Here is a 20275-nt window from a genome sequence, read left to right as displayed (position 1 = left end):
CAAGGGTCCTCCTTCTAGCCCTGCCCTGGGGCGAGCTGGGCTTCCTTCTGGGCCCCTGCTCAAGGATGTTAAGATGTGGCATGAGCGGGCTGATTATGGGGGGGGGGAAGCGAAGGGCCTTTGTTCAGGCAGCCAAAGTCCTTGGGGGGGCCCCCACTGTGAATGGAAGGCATGTGGGGGGCTTGTGCCAGGCACGCTTCCCAGAGGCCCTGTCCAGGCTCGGCAGGTTGAGGACCCTGGACAAGCTGCCTGCCAGGCCAGCGGTTGGCCGATGCCACAGCGCGGGCATTGCTGCACAGAGGGTGATGGCAGTCAAAGGTGATGGCCCTTCTGCTCGCATGGGCCCTGGCGCTCGGCGACTTCTTAGAGCAGCAGCAGAATGGGAGTGTGGGAAGCCAGAGCGGCCATCCCAGGCAGGGTGTGAGGTCAGCTCTCTACCTGGCTCCCGGCTCAGCTCTGGAGACCCCAGGCCCGTCCTGTGGTTAGCCAGGAGCCTCTTCTCTGCAGGGGCCTGTCCAGGCCAGAGCAGAACCCCTGGGCACTTGGTTTGGCCTTAGGGACAGCTGGGTGTTTTCTGCTCATACCCTAACTGCACCCTGGAACGCGGCCACCACCCAGGAGCATCCGCTCTCCTGGGGACACGCACATTGAGATTGTTCTCACTGCCACCCTCCAAAGTGCCAGCAGGGTGCGCGGTGCCCGCCAGCACCAGGAGCACCTCTTCTGACCGGTGTCCTCCTGTCCCCCGCCTCCCTGCTGCCCACTTCCTGAGCTGAGAGGGAGGCTCAGCTGGAGCCAGGAGGCAGGGGTTCACTCACACCACAGAGAGGACGCACAGCATGGGAAAATCACTTCTTTAATGACCGAGAAAGCACACCAAACCGCGACAGAGGCCCCAGTGGGAGTCGCCCAGGTACAAACCAAAACCCAGAGGCCCCAGCGCACACCAGACATTCACAGAGTCGGCCGGCGGTGGGGACAGCCACAGCTGAGGTGTCCTCTCCTCGGGCAAGACAGCGTCCTCCTTCCTTGGGGGACCGTGGGGCCGGAGAAGTGAGTGGACGACCACAGGGAAACGAAGCCCATGGCGGCGTCACAGAGGAGCCAGTGCCGGGAACAGGTGGCTGCCACGGCCATGGTCACTCATGGAGCAGGACTTGACGGAGGGCGCAGAGGACAGGCGGACAGGTGGACAGCAGCTCCTCAGAACCCAGAGTCCGGCTCAGCTCCCCACGGGCATGCTAGGAGTGGGTTTGCCACCCACACTGTGCCACCCCAAAGGGCCAGTCATTCTCTAGACTTAAACTGTATGCGTCTAGGCTTCAAGTGAACAAGAGGAAAGGCCGCAACTCAGAAGTGACTGGGATTCGGTGGCACTTCACGATCTCTTTAGCTTATATATAATATATAGGTATATAATATATGACGGGCACACGTGTCCCTGTCAGTGTGGACTTCCGTTAGAGAGGACCTAACTGTACACTACCAGAATACACAAAGTACCTCTATCATACATGGCTCCTCTTGAAAAATAGTCTAACATCCTGATACTCTCTGGCTAATAACAAACTATTAACATCTTCTGTGATACAGCAAAAACTCTGAGCTAAGAGTAACACTCAGGCGTGCTCCCCCTCCCCCCAACATCATCTAGGAACGCGTTTCTGACAAGCATCCCGGGTTCATTCGTGATTAGAGAAGAGACGGTTATGCTACTGTCACCAGGTGGACTTCCAGGCAAGCACAGATGGGACTTTTTTACCTTGGCAAAAAAATGAAGCGCAAACGTAACGTCCTACAGGTTCTGGCTCATGCGGATGCGTGTTCTGTTATGTGGGGTGTCCTATCCTCACCCCGAAACCACAATTAGCATGCAGTTGGTTCCCAGCTACGGGACTAGAGAGAGTTTGGCAGTGCACCCCTTCTGTGTAACGGTGGTCACTAAGGCATGGTTCGCTCGCCTCGTCCAGGCTGTCAGCGAGCACTTGCTGACCGCATGTTTACACAGCGTGGACCTGCGGCTGACTGATTAGAAAAGAAGAGGAGAACCTCGAAACACAGATCCCGAGACGCGGTCCAGCTGGAAATGAACGGTGAAGCTTTTAGAAATATATTTTAAACTACAAGACTGCCCTGTTGTTGTTATAGTATGAACAAGTTTAAAAAGTTCCCACCCCTAAAAATTGGCCAAATAATTTCCTCATTATGCCTAACAGCCTCACCCAAGAGCTACCAGGTTTGACCTCTGCTCAGGGCAGCCACGGAGGTCGCAGGCATGCGACACACTGCTTCCGGATTGGCGCAGCCGTTTAACCAGGAGCTGGAACAGCCTCCTGGCCTCAATCCATCTGGGGACAGCGGCCCCAGGGCTGCAGTTGGCTTGGAGGCCCCGTGTGGACTGGAGGTACCGAACGCGCTGCACCCCGCTCTGTGCCCCGAGTTTCAACAGGAGCGTGTGGGAGCCGAGCCCACTGATTCAAGGGCAGCTGAGGCAGTGCAGGCCGCTCTGTGGCCGAGCCGCAGAGGCCAGGTGGGATCGTGTGTGTCGGGGAAGCCAGTGCGGTGGGACAGCTGGGCTCCGGGCCACCTGCGCACCCTGGACGCTCACACCACGGAGCCCTTGGAGGACGACAGGTGGATGGACTGAATCCTGATGGCCAACGTCCTCTGTAAGTCCTGGAGCACATCCTGGCCCGCTCCCTCGCCGTTTTTGTCGTACAGGAGCTGCTTGAACGCCTCGTTTTCAATGAGGACCATCATGTTTTTGAGGAAGTAGCCTTCGCAGTAGGCGGAGAGCTCCGTGACTCCGAGGAACTGTGGAGAGGGAGTGGAAGCGGTGTTGACACCCAGGAAAGGTGGCTGCCTGCCCTGGCCCCAGCTGCAGAAAGGGCCGGACCGGCCAGCCTCCGCGGCACAGACGTCGAAGCCTCCATTTACAGGAGGGGAAACTGAGGCCAAGAGCTGCCTAGCTTAGATCTGGTGGCCACAGAGCCCCTCCCACCTTATCACAACCAGCACAGCCTCTGTGAGGGACCGTCATTCAGCAGGGGAATGAGCCTGGTAAACGCATTGGAGATATTTCCTGAATGGCTGTGATGGCCTTTCCCACCACTTGCTTCTGTCAATAAAGTTTTATTAGAACACGACCACACACTCTGTTAACGTGACACACTCGGCTGTGTCCCACCCAGAGGCAGGACTAAGCGGGTACCGGAGCAGCCGCGTGGTCTGCAGAGTGGATGTGGTCTCCACAGAAGGTGTTTGCGGGTCTTTTCTCAAATTATAATTTTTTTTTAGCAGTAGAGACCAGGCCTCACTAATTTCTATTCTGTTGAATCTGGTTCCTAGGAAATACGAGTGGTCAATAAACCCCAGAGAATGAACCCCAATGAACCCCTGGCTCCCTGGCTCAGGTTTGCACCCTGATCCACGGCTGGGCTTCCTGCATTGGCTGACGTCCGAGCAGAGGGACCAGCTCATCTGTGTTCCCAGGCGGACATGCCTGGAGGAGCACCAGAAACTCCAGGGCCTGCTGACAGCTTTGCCAGGGGAAGACGGCTCGGATGAGCACAGGTGTGCGTGTGTGTGTGCCTGTGTGTGTGTGTGTGTGTGTGTGCGTGCGTGTGCGTGTGCCTGTGTGTGTGCGTTCTCTTCTGTAAGCCCACTGTCTCATCGGCCAGCTGAAGAACAGGTGATGCTGCTGGCATTTGGTGCTCAGCCCTAAACCCTCTGATGCCTGCATTTCCTGGGTTCCAAACCAATAGTTTGTTTTCCCTTTTCTGCCCTTTTAATAAATGAACCTCAATCTGCAGCACCATCTGCCTGAAACAGGACCCGCATGGACGCTGGCACAGGGAAGCCGAGTGCAGAGCAGTGGAGGTGGCTGGCTGGCCCTGTCCCGGTGTAGGTACTGGGAGGGCAATGCCCGCTCTAGACACCGAGTGGCCCATGAGGTAGAGGCACCTGGAGAGCCACAGGGAAGGGGACTGCTTTCCCTGGCCGGGGGCCTGGCCTGTGTCCCCTCTGGGGTCCATGAGGTCAGACACCGCTGCTCAGGAGCCTGAGGGAACAGAAAGGGGCTCAGGGCCACTGTGGGTGTCAGGTTCACGAGAAAGCTGAGCAGCCATGGCCGGGAGAGCAGGGCGTGGATCACAGGGCTGCCTGGGCCGAGGAAACACTCACTGTCCATGTGCGGAGAGCCAGACTTCGCTGGAGTCGTCATCAGTGTGTGTGTGTGCGTGCGTGTGTGGTGAACCCGGAGCCTTGTGTACGCTTCACAAACACTTTTCTGCTGAGCAACACAGCAGCCTGGAAAAGTTATTATTATCATTTTTTTTTGAAGCGGGCTCTTGGTTTGCAGTTCAGGCTGGATTTGCACTCATGGCAAGACATTTGCTAGGGAGATGGGAGCATGAGGTTAAGAACGTGTTTTGGAGTGAGATGAATCCGGGCCCCAGGCTCAGGGCTGTGTTTCCGACTGTGCCCCTGTGGCTGCCACTGGACTGGGGACTGCATATGGGGAACCACTGTTCTAGAACCTTCCGTTCCAAGTGTGGCTTGGATCAGCCAGAGAGGTCGCCAGGCACCAGGTGAGACCCGGGTGCAGGGTCTGTAGGTGGAGCCCTGGCACCTGTGGGGCAGGGCTCACCTTGGCGTGGTTGTAGATGTCCACGCAGTTGTCCGTGTTGATGCTCTTGGCGCAGATAATCTCGCAGTGTCGCTGCAGGGCGTCCAGCTGGAAGAACTTGGCGGCGGACAGCAGCTGGAATCCAACAAGAGCGAGTGAGGGGCAGGTGACAGCGCGGGGTGCGGCCTGGAGAAAGCATGGTTGGGGGTCCAGGGAGGACGGGACTGGGCTGGACTGTGCTTTTCTTTTCTCCTGTCTTGAAGGCGACAGGGCACTACCATGGAGCAGGGAGGGGGCGGAGCGGGGTCACACCTGTTGAAGCAGGAGGTCACTACAGCGTCTCACAGGTGTACAGAATCGGGGTGCATGGTGTCGCTCAGCAAGTGGATGTGAGCAAGGGCCCCTCACCCACAGGTGTCACCCTAGGTCCTCACACTGGGCCTCCCTCTCCCGCTAACATGCTGATGTCGCCCACTGGGGCCCTGGGGACAGGGCTCTTTGTCCTTGGGGTCACACCACCGTGTGTGGAGGTGATAGGCTTTTGGGGAGGGAGATGCAACATGGCTAGGAAGGGGGGCGGTCTGGGGCAGCCCCTGCTGTACCCCCCAACTCCATTGTGGCTGGGGCTCAGAGGTAGTGGGGGCAGGTGCATCCCCAAGTGCCCAGGGCAGGCGCTCCTGCAGGGTCTGCCCTGGAGCTGCCCCAGGAAGGCACCACTCAGGGGTGGATGCATAGCTCTATCCTAATCCAGGTCATGTGAAAACAGGATTCGTTGTTTAGATTTTGGAGGAATTTCTAAAATGTGTGCACAGGAGTCCTCGTCCTCCGAAACCTGGGGCTGGCTATGCCCTCACAAAATGGTGCTCTCTGTAGCCTCCAGAAAAGCCACGGCCCAGGAGACAGAGGCTCAGAGGTCACCTGCGAAGGTCATGCGGTGGAGACGAGGAGCAGATTGCTGGGTGTCTCTGGCAACCAGGTGCTGCATCGGCAGCTCTCTGGCTGCAGCCACAAAGCTCCCAGCTTTGATTGGAAAATGGATCAGATTTGTGCTTCCAGGAAGGAGCAGGGACCCTCAGCCCTGGGCAGGAGCACAGAGACGAGGCTGGGGATGGAGCTGGACAGGACGGGGTGGCGTGGGGGCACCAGTGATGGTGAAAAGGGCAGCCTGAGATGGAGGACTGGATGGGTTTTGGCGGTAAAACAGTTCTCACAAATGACCAGGAGATTTGGTCTAGATCATTTTCCATGCAGCTGTGCCACCCCCAACTTCTCAGGGAGCCCTTGCACTCCCAAAGGCACTAAGATGAGGTCTCCCCAAGGGACATGGAGAAGCCTCTCCTGTCCAGGGGAACAGTGGTGGTGCGGGATGACCCCAGATGCTGTCTCTAAACTACCTTGACCAGGTTACAGCTCCACCATGGGGTCGGGACAGGCCCACCCCCTCACCTCCATGATCTCGTTGTTCTTGATGAGCAGGGACTCGGGGCCTCCATAGTAGAGGTACTGCATGACCAGCTGCAAGAGAGGAGGCATGGTGAGCCTGGCTGTCCACTGCCCACCCCACAGCCCTACCCTGCAATGGCCCAGTGTGAACCTTGAGTCCTCCAGGGGCACGGCTCTCAAGCAGAAAGAGAAGCTCACTGATGTCTGGGGCCTGGCTGTCACTGCGACAGTCAAGTGTTCATTTTCCTGGTGCACGTTTTCCCACTGTCCTGGTCCCTTCTCCTGTCCACCTGCTTTGCCTGCCTGGCTCTGTGGTGGCCTGGCTGACTGTGCTGGGCCCAGGGCTGGGGACAGTGCAGAGTGCACAGGCCGGCTGCCCTCCAGGCCCACAGGCTGGCGGTGATCGGCATGGGACGGTGGCTGAGAGCACGAGCTGGAGGGGACCTGGGTGCCAGTTCCATGCTGGATGACTGGGATTTGGGCCCTGAGAGCTCAGGGCACCGTCTGTAAACCGGGGACTATGCTCCCTCCTCTGAGGGACAGCAGGACTTGGTGGGGGCCTTGGGACAACCCAGTCCTTTCTCCAGGACCCTGGCCACATGCTGTCCTGCCTGCTGGCCCCCTGCATGAGTTCACCATTTAAAGCAATGGCTGTTTGCATTGTGTGTGAGTTGACTGAGATCAAACACAAACGGCTTCCTGGCCTCAGCTCAATGTGGCACTGCCCCCACCACTGTGGGGTGGTGGGAGAAACCAGCAAGTGTGCACCTCCACGTCCTGGGTTGGCCTCGAGCCCACCTGGCCCTGGCCCCGAGTGACCAGACTCAAGCCATGCAGCATGGGTGTGGCCACATCCAGCATCTGAGCGTGGAGTCTCCAGGCCTCCCCCTGTGCCTCTGTGGCACAGCCCTGTGTCCTCTGTGGCTGACCGAGGTACACTTGAGGATGGGCCACGTCCAAGGTGCCCCTGCCCGCCCACAGTGCCTGGGAGACTCCTGCTTCTTGGCTGTCCTGAATGTTGCTGCTGCAAATGTTTTGTGCATCTGTTTCCGATGCCCCCTGCTGCTCTCCCCTCTGTCCTCCTCCCCGGCCTGCATCGGCCTTTCTCGCCCTGACTGCATGCTCCAGGCCTGCGTCTGCCAGGCACCTCCTCTGCATGGGCGCTGACCTTGCCGCACGGAGACAAATTTCAGCTGTTGCAGCCTGGGAAGCCTTCGGCCTCCAGTCCTGCCCTGTGCCGGCAGCGCCTGGGCCGTGACCACGGGGTCCTCTCACCAGGCGTCGTGGGCACAGTGTTCAGCGTCCTCCACACAGCAGGCGGCGTCGTGCCCTGCATGGCCTTGGCAGCTGCACGGCAACTCCTGTCGTGGGAAGCGGGGTCCCTGGCTGGTGGGTGTTGAAGGCCACCCCTGACTGCCACTGAGGCTGCTCCCAGGAGGGAAGGAGCTGTGCCCGGGTTCCCTGGAGGTGGCGGGGCCTCCATTATAACTTCTCTGCCTCTGCAGCCACCAGTGAAGCTTCTGCTTTCCTGGCAGGGTGGCCTGTGCCAGGGTGGGCATGTCTTCCTTCCGTCAGGTACCAGCGGCCCGGCAGCCCCGGGAGCAGTTAGAGGCTGCGGCCCCCAGCCTGGGTCTCACTCATCTCCCAAGAGTGCTCGGTCCCCAGCTGCTACACAAACTCTCAGGGGCGGCAGAGCTGCTCCTGCAGGGCTGGCACCTCAGGGAGGACCTGAGGCTCCAAGAGGGAGGCGGGGCAGGGCTGTGGAGCTGGCCTGGAGCCCCGATTTGCCACGGCTGGCTCAGGGCCCCGGCTCTGTCTTGTGTTTCTCTGCATCCTCCTCATCTTCGTCTTCCTCTTCTCTTCTTCTTTTTTTTGCAGCATCCCAGGGCCACGTGCCGTCAGAAAGTGTTCTATACTGAGTGGCATCCCCAGGCCTTTATTGTCCTTTGAGATAGAGTTGCTAATTGCCTAAGCTGGCCTTGAACTTGTGATCCTCCTGCCTCAGACTCCCAGGTAGACAGATCACAGGTGCATGAGTTATTCACCTGCAGCATCAAACTGGGGCGGGTCCCATGCCTGCATCTCAGGAGCCTCCTGCTTGTGCCCAGGGCACAGGGAGGGAGACACCTTAGACCCTGCCCAACGGGCTGCCCCTGAGAGCACAGCAGAGCAGCCCCATCCTGACTGGTGGGTCTGATGGGCGACTCTGCAGGCAGCTGGCTGGGCACTGGCCCTGGTGGACGCAGGGGTGTTCTGATCTTGTCCCCGGTGATGTCCTAAGCTTTGCCACTGGGCAGCTGCTCTGTCCCCAGGCCACGCTGTGCTGTCAGCAGGCAGGGTGGCCAGGGTGGGATGGGGTGCGACAGCCCCAGCCTGCATTGGGGTGCAGCCTCGCCCTGCTGTCCTGTGCCCTCCACCTGCCTTGCGGCACCATGGAGACCACTGTCCTCCTCGGCCAGCTGTGCTCGAGGGGCCGTATGGCAGGGGGTCCTGATACTCTTGCTGGCCTGACACTTCCTGGCTGTGCTCGATCCCCTGGGGAACCTGAGCGATTAGCAGGTCACGGATGAGGTGTGGGGTGTCAGCGCCTTCCTTATGGGCAGAGGATTCTTTTTTCTTTGCTTCCTTTTTTTTTTTTGAGACAAGCCTTTCACTGAGGCCCTGGGTTCCAGCTTGCGATCCTCCTGCCTCGGCCTCCCAGAGGGCTGGGCTTACAGGCATGCACCACCCTAGCTAGCGGGGATTCTTTATTTTAAGCCGCAGCCAAAGGAGTGCATCTCTCATGAGGAAACCCAGACCCTGCAGCAGGCTTCAAGGCTAGGGCGAGGGCCCAGTGCCTCCCCGGTGGCCCACGGACAGCAGGGCCTGAGGGGCTGGGTCAGTGGGGAAAGCAAGAGCCACGTCTTCAGCCTGCCTTGTCTCACCGGGCTGGCCTGGCCGTGAGGGTCTGAGACAGCCAGAGACCCGGCCAAGGGCTGGTCACTGCATCTCCTCATCTGCCTTGGCTGGCAATGTCCCCTCCCCGGGATATCTTGCTTTCTCAAGCCCTCTGCCGTTCTTTGGCCCCAAATTCTTGAACTCTGAACCCAGTGCCTCCTTCAGGGAGCCCTCCCAGATGACTCCACCACAGTGCTAGCCGTCCCGCTCTGTGGACTAGACACCCTTAGGACACTCACAGCCACCCTGCCTACGCTGCTAGTGTCCAGGAGAGGGCGCCGTTACCCTGTGTCCCCAGACCCAGGCTCAGCGGGCACACAACCCCCGCCGGACTTCTCAGAGTGGTCACCCGGGGCCTGCCCGCCCAGGGCTCACCTGGAAGATGGGGTACTTCACGTAGCCGATCTCTATACAGGTGCCATCGTTGGCCGGCTTGCTGGACAGGAGGGCCTTGAACCTGTATGTGACGCACAGGGAAGTCAGAGACTCCTCCGCCTACCCGCCATGGCCCAGATCCCCGCTCTGTGACTTGCAGTGGCAGCCCCTGGTTTCTGCCTGTTCGTTGTTGTGGTCCTGGGACTGGACCAGGGCATCTCCGTGGCCACATCCCAAGCCTTAAATTTTTTTTTTTTCTGATTTTGAAACAGGGTTTAAATTGCCCAGAGTGGCCTCGAACTCAAGATCTTCCTGCCTCAGCCTCCTGAGCAGCTGGGATTACAGGTTCACACCGAAGCACCCAGCTCACAGATTTCTCAGTTTAAACCTCTGTGACAGCATCACCTCACTGAAAGTCAAAACTCAAAAGCTAAAACTGCTTTGAATAACATTGCACAGATCCTCAGTGGCAAAGGATGGTGGCTTTAAATCCTACCACCAATGGATGCCCGGTGCAGGGGCTGCCACCCAAGCGGGCCCCTTTCTGAGCTCAGGTCCTGGCTTCCCTCTGGTCCTCCATGAAGCCCAGTGTCTGTGGTTCTGTCTTGGCAGCAGCCTGGAGCCATCCTAGGGACTCCTCACCCAAGAGACTGAGGCCCATTTCCCACCAGCCCCCAACTCCCGCGCCCAAGGGCAGAGACCCCACTCGAGGGAGCCGGTGGCCCTGCCAGCACAGGGGCAGCTCAGGCCAAAGCTGAGGCAGCGGGGCTCTGAGTCCTGAGGGCCAGGAGCTCTGAGAGAGGCCGGGTCTAACGCCCTCCTGCCCGGTGCTTTGGTGCTCTTCTGTGATCCTTACCAAGAACTATGTGGGGACAGCAGGTTTTTCTCCCAGAAACAAAGACTTCCGGGGTTTGCATTTGCTTTGGGGTCCTGGGGAGGCCAGGTGCTTCTGGGAGCCAGGGATACCAGGCACGTGGCCCCAGCAGCCTTCCTGGAAGCCCCAGGCAGGGTGGCTGCCCACTGTCCACTGCTCCAGGGCAGCAGGAAGAGTGATTTCTCCTTCACCATACCTGACACTAGCATCTGTGACCCCCCTGGGAGGAGGAAGGCAGGGCAGGGGTCTCTGGAGCTCATGCCGGGCTCTCTCCTGATACCCAGCGAGCGAGCCTCTCTAGGCTGCCACGGAAGGGCCTCAGGTTGCCCACTGCTTGAGGGAAGGGGCCAGGCCGAGGGAGCCCACATCCAATCGACACGCTGCTCACAGAGCTCCTCTCCAGGCGCGGGGCTCTGTCTGCCCGGGAGCAGGGATGCCTTGCTCCGGGTTGCACAGGGGTTTCCGGTTTTTGAGGGTACTCTGCCAGCCCAGTGAGGGACACTGCAGATATGGAGCCTGGTGACGTGGCATGCAGCTGGGACAGCGAGCACGCACCTTGGGGAGGCTGTGAACAGCAGCACTTTGTGCGCGTAGAACGGCCTCCCTTCCACGAGGAAGGTGACGTCAGACATCTCCTTGTTATTGAGGAAGTGGGGGTCTAGAGGAAGGGCAGAGAGGGCGGCGTTAGTGATGGGGCGAGCCTGGCGACAGGACCGTCAGCGTCCTGCACATAGAGGGAGGTGCCCACCAGCTTGGCCCCTGCCACACATGACTCCCACGGCCCGAGGTGTCTTCCGGAGTTAACAGGGCACCCCCATCCCGCTACCGTCCAGGATTCTGCACCTGGACTGTGCGTTCCCTTGCCTGTGGACGCAGCTGGGAAGAGATGCTTGGTCACTGCATCGTATGTTCCTCTCTCCTGGGGTCACAGACCTGCAGAGGCCACGTGACCCCATGGTGCAGTGGGGTAAACTCAGGCTACAAAGGTGATTTTGGTGTGACCTGCTTTGTCATACACAAGGTTCTTCCTGCTCACCTGCCACTGCAACCAGCTGGGTCTGAGTGTCCCCAGCAGTATCTGTGGCTCCTGAATCTGTCCCCAACCAGCAGGAGCAGGGGCCATCAGCCCCGGGAGCCTTGGTGCTGCTCCCATCAGAGTGCCCCTCAGGGCTGGCTCTCTAGGGCCTTCTCCTCGTGGTGTCTACACTGAGGTTTGGGGGTTTTTTAGGTTGGGGATTGAACTCCCTATCACTGAGCTCACTTTAGGTCTTGCTAAGTTGCCCAGGCTGGCCTCCAGCTTGTGATTCTCCTGCCTCAGCCTCCAAGTAGCTGGGGTGGCTGCATGTACCAGTGTACGGCTGCTGCCAAGCTTTGGAGTCAGGGGAGGCGCCTGGGAGGGGCTCTCATCCCTGCCACCCACGCCACTGACCAAGGGGCCCCAGGGCAGCGTCCTCTCCCAGGTCACCATGCCCCAGCCCTGTCCCTGACCTCCCTGCCCCCATCTGTTCCTGTGCCACGCACTGACCGTGCTCTCTCAGCTCTGGGGCACCCCGGGCTTCTTGGGGGCTACTGCTCCCCTCCGTCCTCACCCAGGTCCCTCCTGGCAAACTGTCCCCGTGTGACGCTAGAGAGACTCTGTGCCACCTCCAGGCCCTGCGTTGCTGCTTCTCTGGCTGACGCTCTCCCCCGGTCTGGCCAGGCCTGCATGGGCACACAGATGTGCGTGTCCCGCGCTTGACCAAGGCCACTCGGTGTCCCTACGGTCCCTGGGGCGTCACCTCTCTGCACTGCCTGTGCCCCTCCTCTGTCCAGCACAGAGGTGGGGGAGATGCCGAGAGTGCGGGCTCTGCTGTGTGACCCTGGCCACATTAGTTGGCAGCTCTGAGCCTCAGTTTCCCTTCTGTAAAACGGCAGTGGAATAATCAGGGTCCACCTCCATGGCAGGATTAAGCAGGTTGATTACATAAGTGCTTAGCAACCTGCCCCCAGGTGCCTCCGGGCACTGCCGAGTCGTCCGCGCTCAGGTAATATTCTCTGGGTAAACGGAGGTGTCGACCCAGCTTCAAGACAGCACCCACCCTTAATCAGAGTCCTGCCCCATAATGCCCCCTCTGCTGGACCTGGAAGCCTGCCTTTCCTACGTCTATGACAAAGCCACCAACCGGTGAGGCCACTCACCCAAGCGCGAGGTCTGCTTTCTCTTGATCTCCGCCAGCTTGGGGATGGGGTAGGGCCCATAGCAGTGCGTGAAGATGACACACAGTTGCTGGCCGATCACCTCGTTCTGTGGGGAGAAGCCAGGGCTGAGGTCATCCAGGCAGAGGTCACATTTCCCCGCAGGCCCCTGAGGGCCGCAGCACTCAGAAAGTATCAGTAATATCCGGTTCTGGAAGTAGCTGATTAGCCTGTCCTGTGACTGCACCCGCCACAAAGACACAAATGCTCCTGACTCAGCTCTCCCGTGAGCTGGATTTCTGGATCCAGGGCTAATCAGTTGAATCACACTCCCCAAAAATAAAAAAGCTGGGGACACTGCGGCCCCAAGTGCAGGTGCCAGGGTTGCTGGGCCCAGGGAGCCCACCCCACCACCCTGTGTCCCGGAGGATGTGGCCTGCACCGCCACGTTCCCAGGCAAAGGGCAGGAAACGTGGACTGAGGGGCCGACAGGAGGGCTGTGCGTTCCCAAGACCCCCGAGACAGGCTCGGTCTCCACTCTGCGGCACTGTGGGGTCCACTGAGTGAGCTGGGCCCAGTGCAGGTCTCGGCCTTTGGGTGGGTGTGGTTGGGACTTGGTGGTGTGCGCCTCCTTAGGCGGGGAGCCAAGCCACAGCCAACCGCGCCCCCCTTAGGCCAGCTCTCAAGGCATTTTGCCGTGGTTCTGAGATTGAGATCCTTGCTCCCTTCTCCCCGCAGGACTCCACCCAGAGACCCCAGTGGGGTCTGCATTCTGGGTCTCCAGAGAGCTGCACCTGTCTCCTGCTGGTCCCAATCCCTGCTTCTCTTAGTGGGTACCAGGTGACCCTCTTACTCCCAAGGGTGCCCTGTGTCACACAGGTGTCTCCCAGCTTCTGTGCAGACCTGGGTGCCTGGGATCCCTGACGGCCCGTGTGCTGAGCCTTGGGACGTGACAGGTGCGTGCATACCGGGCTGCACAGGTGGCCAGGCCCAGCCACCCCCTTGTGCAGAGCTGAGTGGAGCGGGGCGGCCCCTCCCACCACCCTACCTTGCTGGCTTTCAGGATCTCAAACATGAGCGGCAGGCCCTGGGTGACGAGCTCCTCCGTGTACTCCTCCTCCTGGATGGTCTTGAACTCCTTGAGCAAGCACTGGATGAGCGGCCGGCGGTGCTGCTGGAAGGCGACCCGCAGGGACTCCAGCCACGTGTGCAATGTCCAGGGCACGCCTGGGTGGGGTGGGAACAGTGTTGGCATCTGCGAATGGGGCCCTCCTGGGGCGTCACCAGGTGGTGAGACCCGAGCTGGACACACAGGGACCACAGCCAAGGCGAGCAGAAGCCGGGGCCAGAGTCAGCGCTGGACTGCAAGTGTCCACCCCCATGCACATGCGACCCTCTGCTCAGAGGGAGCAGCTCGGGAAGGGAACGTCTCATCTGTGCCGGGGTCCCCCCACCTGGGGGACCCCCAGCTGACCTCACCATCTCCCAGCCCTGCGGGTGGAACCCCGTCTGGGTGCCAGGACGCGGGACACGACCACCAGGCCTGCTGGGGGCCATGGTCTCTGCAGCTCCCCTGCCACCTGCTCTAGTGACAGCTTCTGCCCATCACGGGGACACTGAGGGAACTCATCTCACCACTGCTGACAAGGAAACACGTGGACAGCCACCCAGGCCGTGCTAGCTGGGCTCTGCCGCTGCTTTGCCCGGCTAAAGCCACTGGGCTCCCGGCTGGCCTGCTGTAGGCTCCCTCGGCCAAGCTCCTCCATCACCAGGAGCTCCGGGTGATTGTTAAACATAAAGATTTCTGGCCTTTCTGTCCAGACCGCGTCAGCCGCTCCCAGGGAGGGCATTTAGAGCCAGCATCCCAGGGTGGGGAGGCGGCAGGGGCTGCTGTGTGGGACCGGGGGGCCGCATTCCTACCCCAGCCAGCGAGGGCCTTCTGGGTTATGTGTGAGTGTGTGTGTGCATGTGACAGAGACTGGCAGAGACGGAGATGCAGGGAGAGACGGAGACAGAGAGAGGCGGAGGCTGCTCTGCCTAGCAGGGTCCCCACACCGACCTATGCTTCTGATGTCAATGGTGACATCCACGTAGCCGTGCTCGGCGCTGTGGTACATGGCCTCCCTCAGGGCCCTCAGCTTGGCCTTGCTGTTGCGGCTGGCACACAGGGCGGGCGGGGCAGTGTCTGCCAGGTCAGTGCCCTCGGCCAGAATCTCCTCCAGGGACAGGATGTCGCTCTTCTCCTTCTCTGGCTGAGCCAGCAGTTTGCGGAACACATTCCTGTCAATCACAAACCCAACAGGAAGACGCTCAGAGAGGCAGGTGGCTGGCAGGGCAGGGCCATGGTGGGGCACCGGGGATGACAGGCCAGCTCTGGGGTGCCAGCTTCAGGGCCTGACCCTGCACGACACATTTTGGGGATGGATGAGGTGGGTTATGACTGACTTTGTTGGCTGAGGGGAGCTTGGGGCTTGGTCGCTTCCAGAAGATTCTAGAGCTTTCTGCCCTTTAGCTTGACTCTGCTTTCCCTGGGGAGATGTGAATGAAATGTGATGGGAATGAGTCCCAAAGCAAACCCGGAAGGGAAACGGGGGGCGTGAGGTGCTTGGGTGTCCTCTGTGTGGAGTCCCTTCGCTTCCCACGGCTGGCACAAGTGACACCACGCTCACATGGCTGCATGTGGCTGGGAGCGAGTGAAACAAGCCGGAGTCTACATGGACGCGTGCTGCCCGTGGGGTGGCCTCGCAGGCCGTGGGCAGAGTCCAGGGGAGAGGACGGTCTGGCAGGCCTGGGAATCTGCATCTTTAACAAGCCCCACGTGGCCATCCTAGCCTACCTGTGTCCGTGGGCTGCAGCCTGGCTGAACGAGTTCATGTCCCCCTGCGGGGTGGTAGAAATCCCATTCCTGTACATGGTTCCTATCAGGGGGTCTGCACCACGCTCCAGCAGCAAGCTAACCAGCTCAAAGTTTCCTGAAAGCCCAAGAGGGTGGCATGTGAGGGGTCGAAGCAGCACAGCGTGGCAGGCACATGCAGGAGCACAGGCAGGGACAGCGGCTTACCCACGGCGGCCGCCAGCTGCAGGGGCGTCTCAGAGTAGTTTTCTTCACCGTGCTCCACCGAGCCCTCCACCTTGGCCCCGGCGTCCAGGAGCAGCTGGGGGGAAGAGGAGCCATTGAGACGCGTCAGGACCACGTGGTGAGGAGCTGACACCGTCCCCCACAGGCCGTGACCATGTACACAGGGCTGGAGGACAGGCGGGGGCCACCTGTGCCCGCTGGAGCCCTAGATGACCACGTGTGGTCCACACAGTGGAACAGTGTGTCGGGAAGCTGCTGTCCCCCTGCCCGAGCTCCTGCACCACACCCACAGCTCAGGAAGAGCTCGGCAGGGTCTGCACGTGCACAGAAGCTTCGAGACACCTGAGCTGGGAGGCCCGGATGCCAGAATGCCAGGCACTCCCTCTCCTGGTCAGGGTGATGCAGGGGCCTCTTGCAGCCACCAACGCTGGAGTTCCAAAGGCCTCTGGTGACACCCATGGCTGCCCAGGCAGAGCCCCTTCCGGGTCCCTGAGTGCTCCACCAAGAGTGAAGGAATTTTGCCTCCCAGGATCTTGTTCAGTGCAACAGTCGGTACCCAAGCCTCTTAAAGGCAGCAGACGCTGTCCACACCACCTCCCTTCAGCGTGTGCCTGAGTGACGCCCGGGGCACAGCCAGGCAGCCCTTCTGGGTCCTCCGTGATGGCGGCACCGCGCTGGGAGGTGGCCTGGCTTTCAAATCCCCGTTCCCATTCCCAATGCAGCAGAGGTGCCCCCAGCTGCTAGGCATTTGTGGCATCTCTGTCCCCACATTACCACATATCACTTCCTTCTTAAGATCCATCTCCTGGGAGGGGACTGGGAGTGACATTCTACTGCTGGGAGCCACTTGCCTCCAGGCTGACCTGCCACAGCCTCCTGGAACCTCACTCTGGACCTGTCCACAAGATCCCCGTTACCCAGGTAACAGCTAGGAGCCTTCGAGGTTCCAACCCCACTGGGCTGTCCCCGCACGCAGCTGCAGCTCTGCAAAGAATCCCGAGGCCTGCAAACAGCTGCCCCAAAGCTCAGCACTCCTGAGGGGGCCAGGCGCGCTGCCCCACTTCCTGGTCCTGCTGTTCCCATGACCCAGAGACCAGCCACAGTCCCAGATTCACAGAGAGCCACTCCCTGGACGTCAGCCAGCAAAGTGCGAGGAGGAGACACAGTGTGCCCCAGGGACCTCGGATGTGAGCTCGTCACCTCACTGGAGCACGCGTGAGGCCTGGCCCCAGTGCTCCTGGATGTGAGCCTCAAGAAGCAGGACCCAAACCAGCACTGTCTGGAAACAACCCCTTGCCCCCTGGGTGTTCCTCCCCACACCCGGAAACCCTTCAATGTCATGAGACACCGATTCGACCTCAGAGCGGCTCTAGGCAACCAACGCAAGCAAGTCCCCAAAGTCCAAGCCGAGGCCCCACCCCAGGGCGACTGGGGAGTGTCTCGGGGTGCCCTCTGCCAGGGGCCGCGATGATTTCATATTGGTTAAAACTGGGCCAAACAGATCATTACGTAGGCTACTTTAACCCACAATGTGGGCATGAATTTCCTCCATTTCACTGCAGTTAACCAATATGAATGTCTCAGGGAGGATGCATGCTGGGAGATGTTTCGATTTGCACCCAGAGATGAAACGAGAGGTTGGTGTGGAGGGAAGTGCGTTACTACCTGAACTACAGGAATATGTCCGTGCACCACGGCAAAAGTCAGAGCCGTCCAGTGGCGGGTCTCAGGGTGGACGGACGGGTATTTATGAGGAGCACTGACAACCTACAAACAAATGAGGTTATTTTCAAAACATGACCTTCGCAATACTTGGCTAGCAAATCCGACTGCTCTGTGGCTGCGCACGCGGGCCAGAGACGGACAGTGAAGGGCTCCCAGGCAGTGCTGGGAACTGGGGGCTTCCCCTGAGGACACCCCAAGGTCCGGTCACCAGAGCTGGCCTTAGTCCTGTCTGCGTGTGTAAGAACAGAGCTGGAAGCCACCTCCCAAGGTCGGCAGTGGAGGCTTGTTTTAGAGATGCTGCCTGGGTGAGAAATGTGCCCGTGACCCTCATCCTCTGTGCCCCTCAGGGATGGCCATGGATCATGCCCTGGGATGAGCAACAACCTGTGACAGGCCACAGTGAGCCCTGCTCGGCCTCTCCCCTTCCCCTCCTGCTGCAGGGCACGCAATGGCGCTGAGCGTCACTACCAAGCCGTCCTCACTGTGCGAGACAGCTCTCGGGGACAGCAGCCCCAGGTAAGGGGCGCCCCTCTGAGCTCTCACTCTGGGCCACCCCATTAGACCTGGGAAGGGGGTGTCGCTGCTGCACGCAGCCCTCTCAGCCTGTCCCTGTCCCTTTGCTGGCTTCCTGGTGGTCGAGGTCCCTCATGGTTCTAGGAGCGTGGGACACATTAGGGCTGAGCCACCTGGCACTGGGCCCTCAGCCAGGGGCAGGAGGGGCCGGCGGGACGCAGTGTGGGGTCCCACACACTCGCAGACACTCATGCTCTGCTTCTGGCTGCTCCTGAGCCGTGTGGCCTGGAACCCTGCAGCAGAGCCCGCTAGGCCATGGATGGGCTGAGGGGCAGCTCCGGAGAACCTCTCCTGGACCCACGCACGAGCCCCAGTGCAGGGAGGAAAGTCCCCAAAGGGGTGCAGATCTAAGTCTCGGGCTTCTGTGTGCTTTCCTAGATGAAAATAACACTCACTAATTTAAAAAAAAAAAAAAGCAGCACAGTACAGAGACTGCAGGGGCACCTGATTTTGGACTTAAAAGGTTTCCTGACGTCACAGGCCAAAGGCTCAGTGTGCCAGTCTCTGGGTGCCCGAGGCTGCCCCGGCCGGGAAGCGCAGGTCTTCAGAGGCAGCAGAGAACGCAGTCTTGCCAGTTCCCAGCCTCAGGGAGAGACAGGCTGACTAATCCTAGGGGAGCCTGGAGCCCGCGCTGGGCTGTCTGTCTTCCCGGCCACTGTGCCATGGTGCCATCGGGTTCCCATCTCGCAGATGGGGAAAGGTCACCCAGTCATCCACTCCAAAGCAAGTCACCCCCAGTGTGTTCAGTTCCAAAGCCTGTGGGTGGGGATGCACAGGGTTCCCTGAGGAAGCTGGGGATCAGCCTTAAGATCTACGGGCTCAGCCAGTAAGGTGAGCCTGTCCACAGCTGGTGGGGGAGCAGGGGGCTGGGTACAGGGCCTGGTGCCCTCTGCTCTGGTCAGGCAGAGAGGGCAGGCCAGCAGCTCAGGGAATTCTCTGCAGGGTCACCCGTGGGGATGGGGTTGCTCTCATTGTGACCCATGTTGGGGCAGCTCCTTGGAATCGGCCAGCTGGGGCCTTGGGATGGACGAGACCATCTTGCCAGGACCATGGCCATCAAGAGGGCGAGGAATAGCCTATCTGTCCAAGCACACTCCCACAGTGGTGGCTCCATGAGGCCAGCCCCCCTCTCCTGGCTTGCCGGGGGCCCTGTGGCCCTCTGGGCCTCACCTCCACATTCAGGTCAGCTCCGGCGTCCAGCAGCATCTGAACCATTGCCTCGTCCCCACGGACGCAGGCGTACATCAGGGGGGTCATGCCCTGCGATGAGTTAAACCAGAGAATGGACAGCATTTACAAGGTGGTGGTGGCCAGTCAACAAACACAAAGCGAATGACCTAGGGTGTGTCGGGGGCTGCTCATATGCTCGAGATCCAGTGTGGCTCCGGGCCACAGCCTCAGGCTCCAGAGACCCTGGTGGCTTTCGTCTATTTCAGGGAAGAAGGGTCTCCGGCTGTTTGTGAAATCAAAGTTGCTGATTTCGACCCAGGGCTCTCGGGGATTTTGTGGGTTCTGCAGTATCAGCCCTAGGCCATCTGATGAGCACGGTTTTTTTGACAATTTCTCTTTCACAGTGTAACAAGCCTCCTCCAGCTCTGCAGAAGCTACCGGTCAGCCTCAGGGTCACTGGACGCCTCTGAGCCTGTGACGTCCCCATCTCTGACATCCGGCTTGACAGGGTCATTTACAAGCAGGAGGTGAGAGGACTGGCTTTGGGGAGCAGCTCATCCTAAATGCCCCCCCACCCCGCCAACAGAAGGGAGGGGTGGCGCCCCAGTCAGCAGCGCCGAGAGGGCACTATTTGGGAAAACAGCACGCACCGAAATCACTGCAAGTTTGTTTAGAGATCCCTGGAAAACTCATAATCAATAAGTGATATCTCCCTGGCCTCTGGATCTAGTTCCATCATAGAGGTCAGGTCATGCAAGAAATCACAAAGGAAAGCGATCCTAGGTAGGGTGTGAAACTGGAAGCAGGACAAACGAAGCCCAAAGGTAAACAGTCAACGGAAACCACAGGAAGAGCTCTTCCGCGTAAAGGAGAAGAGCAGGAAAGCTCCCTGAGAAGCAGGCGGGGGACAGGACAGGCTGGAGAAGCCCGCAGGAAACCGAGCCCTGGGAAGGACCGCCCACTGCGAACCCGAGGACAGGCCGATGCACTGAAGCTTCCCTCGGGAAGTAACCAGACGCTTGAACAAACCTCGTGTGAGTTCGGTTAGCCCAGCATTATTAGCAAAAATAATCAGAGCTGAAATACCAGCAATCGCCGTAGCTCACGAATAAGCAACGTGACCATTGTACGCAGTCACTAGATGGGATTTTTAAAGAGTACTCAACACTACTGCAGACGATCTTTTGTATAAAATACCAGAAAAGATAAGGTCTAATAAATCCCAGGATTGTAAAAAAAACACAAGTGTGTGTGAGAATTGGGGCTCCCAACTCGAGAAAATTACTCATTTTAACTA

The 20275-nt window shown here is 59.6% G+C and overlaps 1 protein-coding gene across 5 annotated transcripts in view; it reads right to left on the bottom strand.

The window, feature by feature from the left end:
* Positions 1–840: 840 nt before the first annotated feature.
* Positions 841–20275, bottom strand: part of Abtb3 (ankyrin repeat and BTB domain containing 3) — a 151392-nt gene continuing 131957 nt past the window's right edge. For 2 of the 5 annotated variants that reach the window (XM_063255532.1, XM_063255536.1), the window contains 12 exons: positions 18979–19068; positions 17176–17277; positions 15493–15586; positions 15268–15403; positions 14491–14711; positions 13480–13658; positions 12435–12540; positions 10812–10914; positions 9383–9464; positions 6074–6142; positions 4649–4762; positions 841–2814 (listed from right to left, as the gene is read on the bottom strand). In XM_063255532.1, coding sequence (XP_063111602.1) covers positions 2605–2814; positions 4649–4762; positions 6074–6142; positions 9383–9464; positions 10812–10914; positions 12435–12540; positions 13480–13658; positions 14491–14711; positions 15268–15403; positions 15493–15586; positions 17176–17277; positions 18979–19068 — 1506 coding nt within the window. In that variant the 3' untranslated portion in view covers positions 841–2604. The remainder of the gene's footprint in view (positions 2815–4648; positions 4763–6073; positions 6143–9382; positions 9465–10811; positions 10915–12434; positions 12541–13479; positions 13659–14490; positions 14712–15267; positions 15404–15492; positions 15587–17175; positions 17278–18978; positions 19069–20275) is intronic. The other 3 variants (XM_063255534.1, XM_063255533.1, XM_063255535.1) reach the window with 3 other exon arrangements.

Source organism: Cavia porcellus, unplaced genomic scaffold, assembly GCF_034190915.1.
Source record: "Cavia porcellus strain 051 isolate PalLab524CR breed Dunkin Hartley unplaced genomic scaffold, mCavPor4.1 scaffold_8, whole genome shotgun sequence".
Lineage (NCBI taxonomy): Eukaryota > Metazoa > Chordata > Mammalia > Rodentia > Caviidae > Cavia > Cavia porcellus.
Note: the sequence above shows the minus strand (reverse complement) of the source record. Positions and strands in the feature narration are given on the sequence as shown.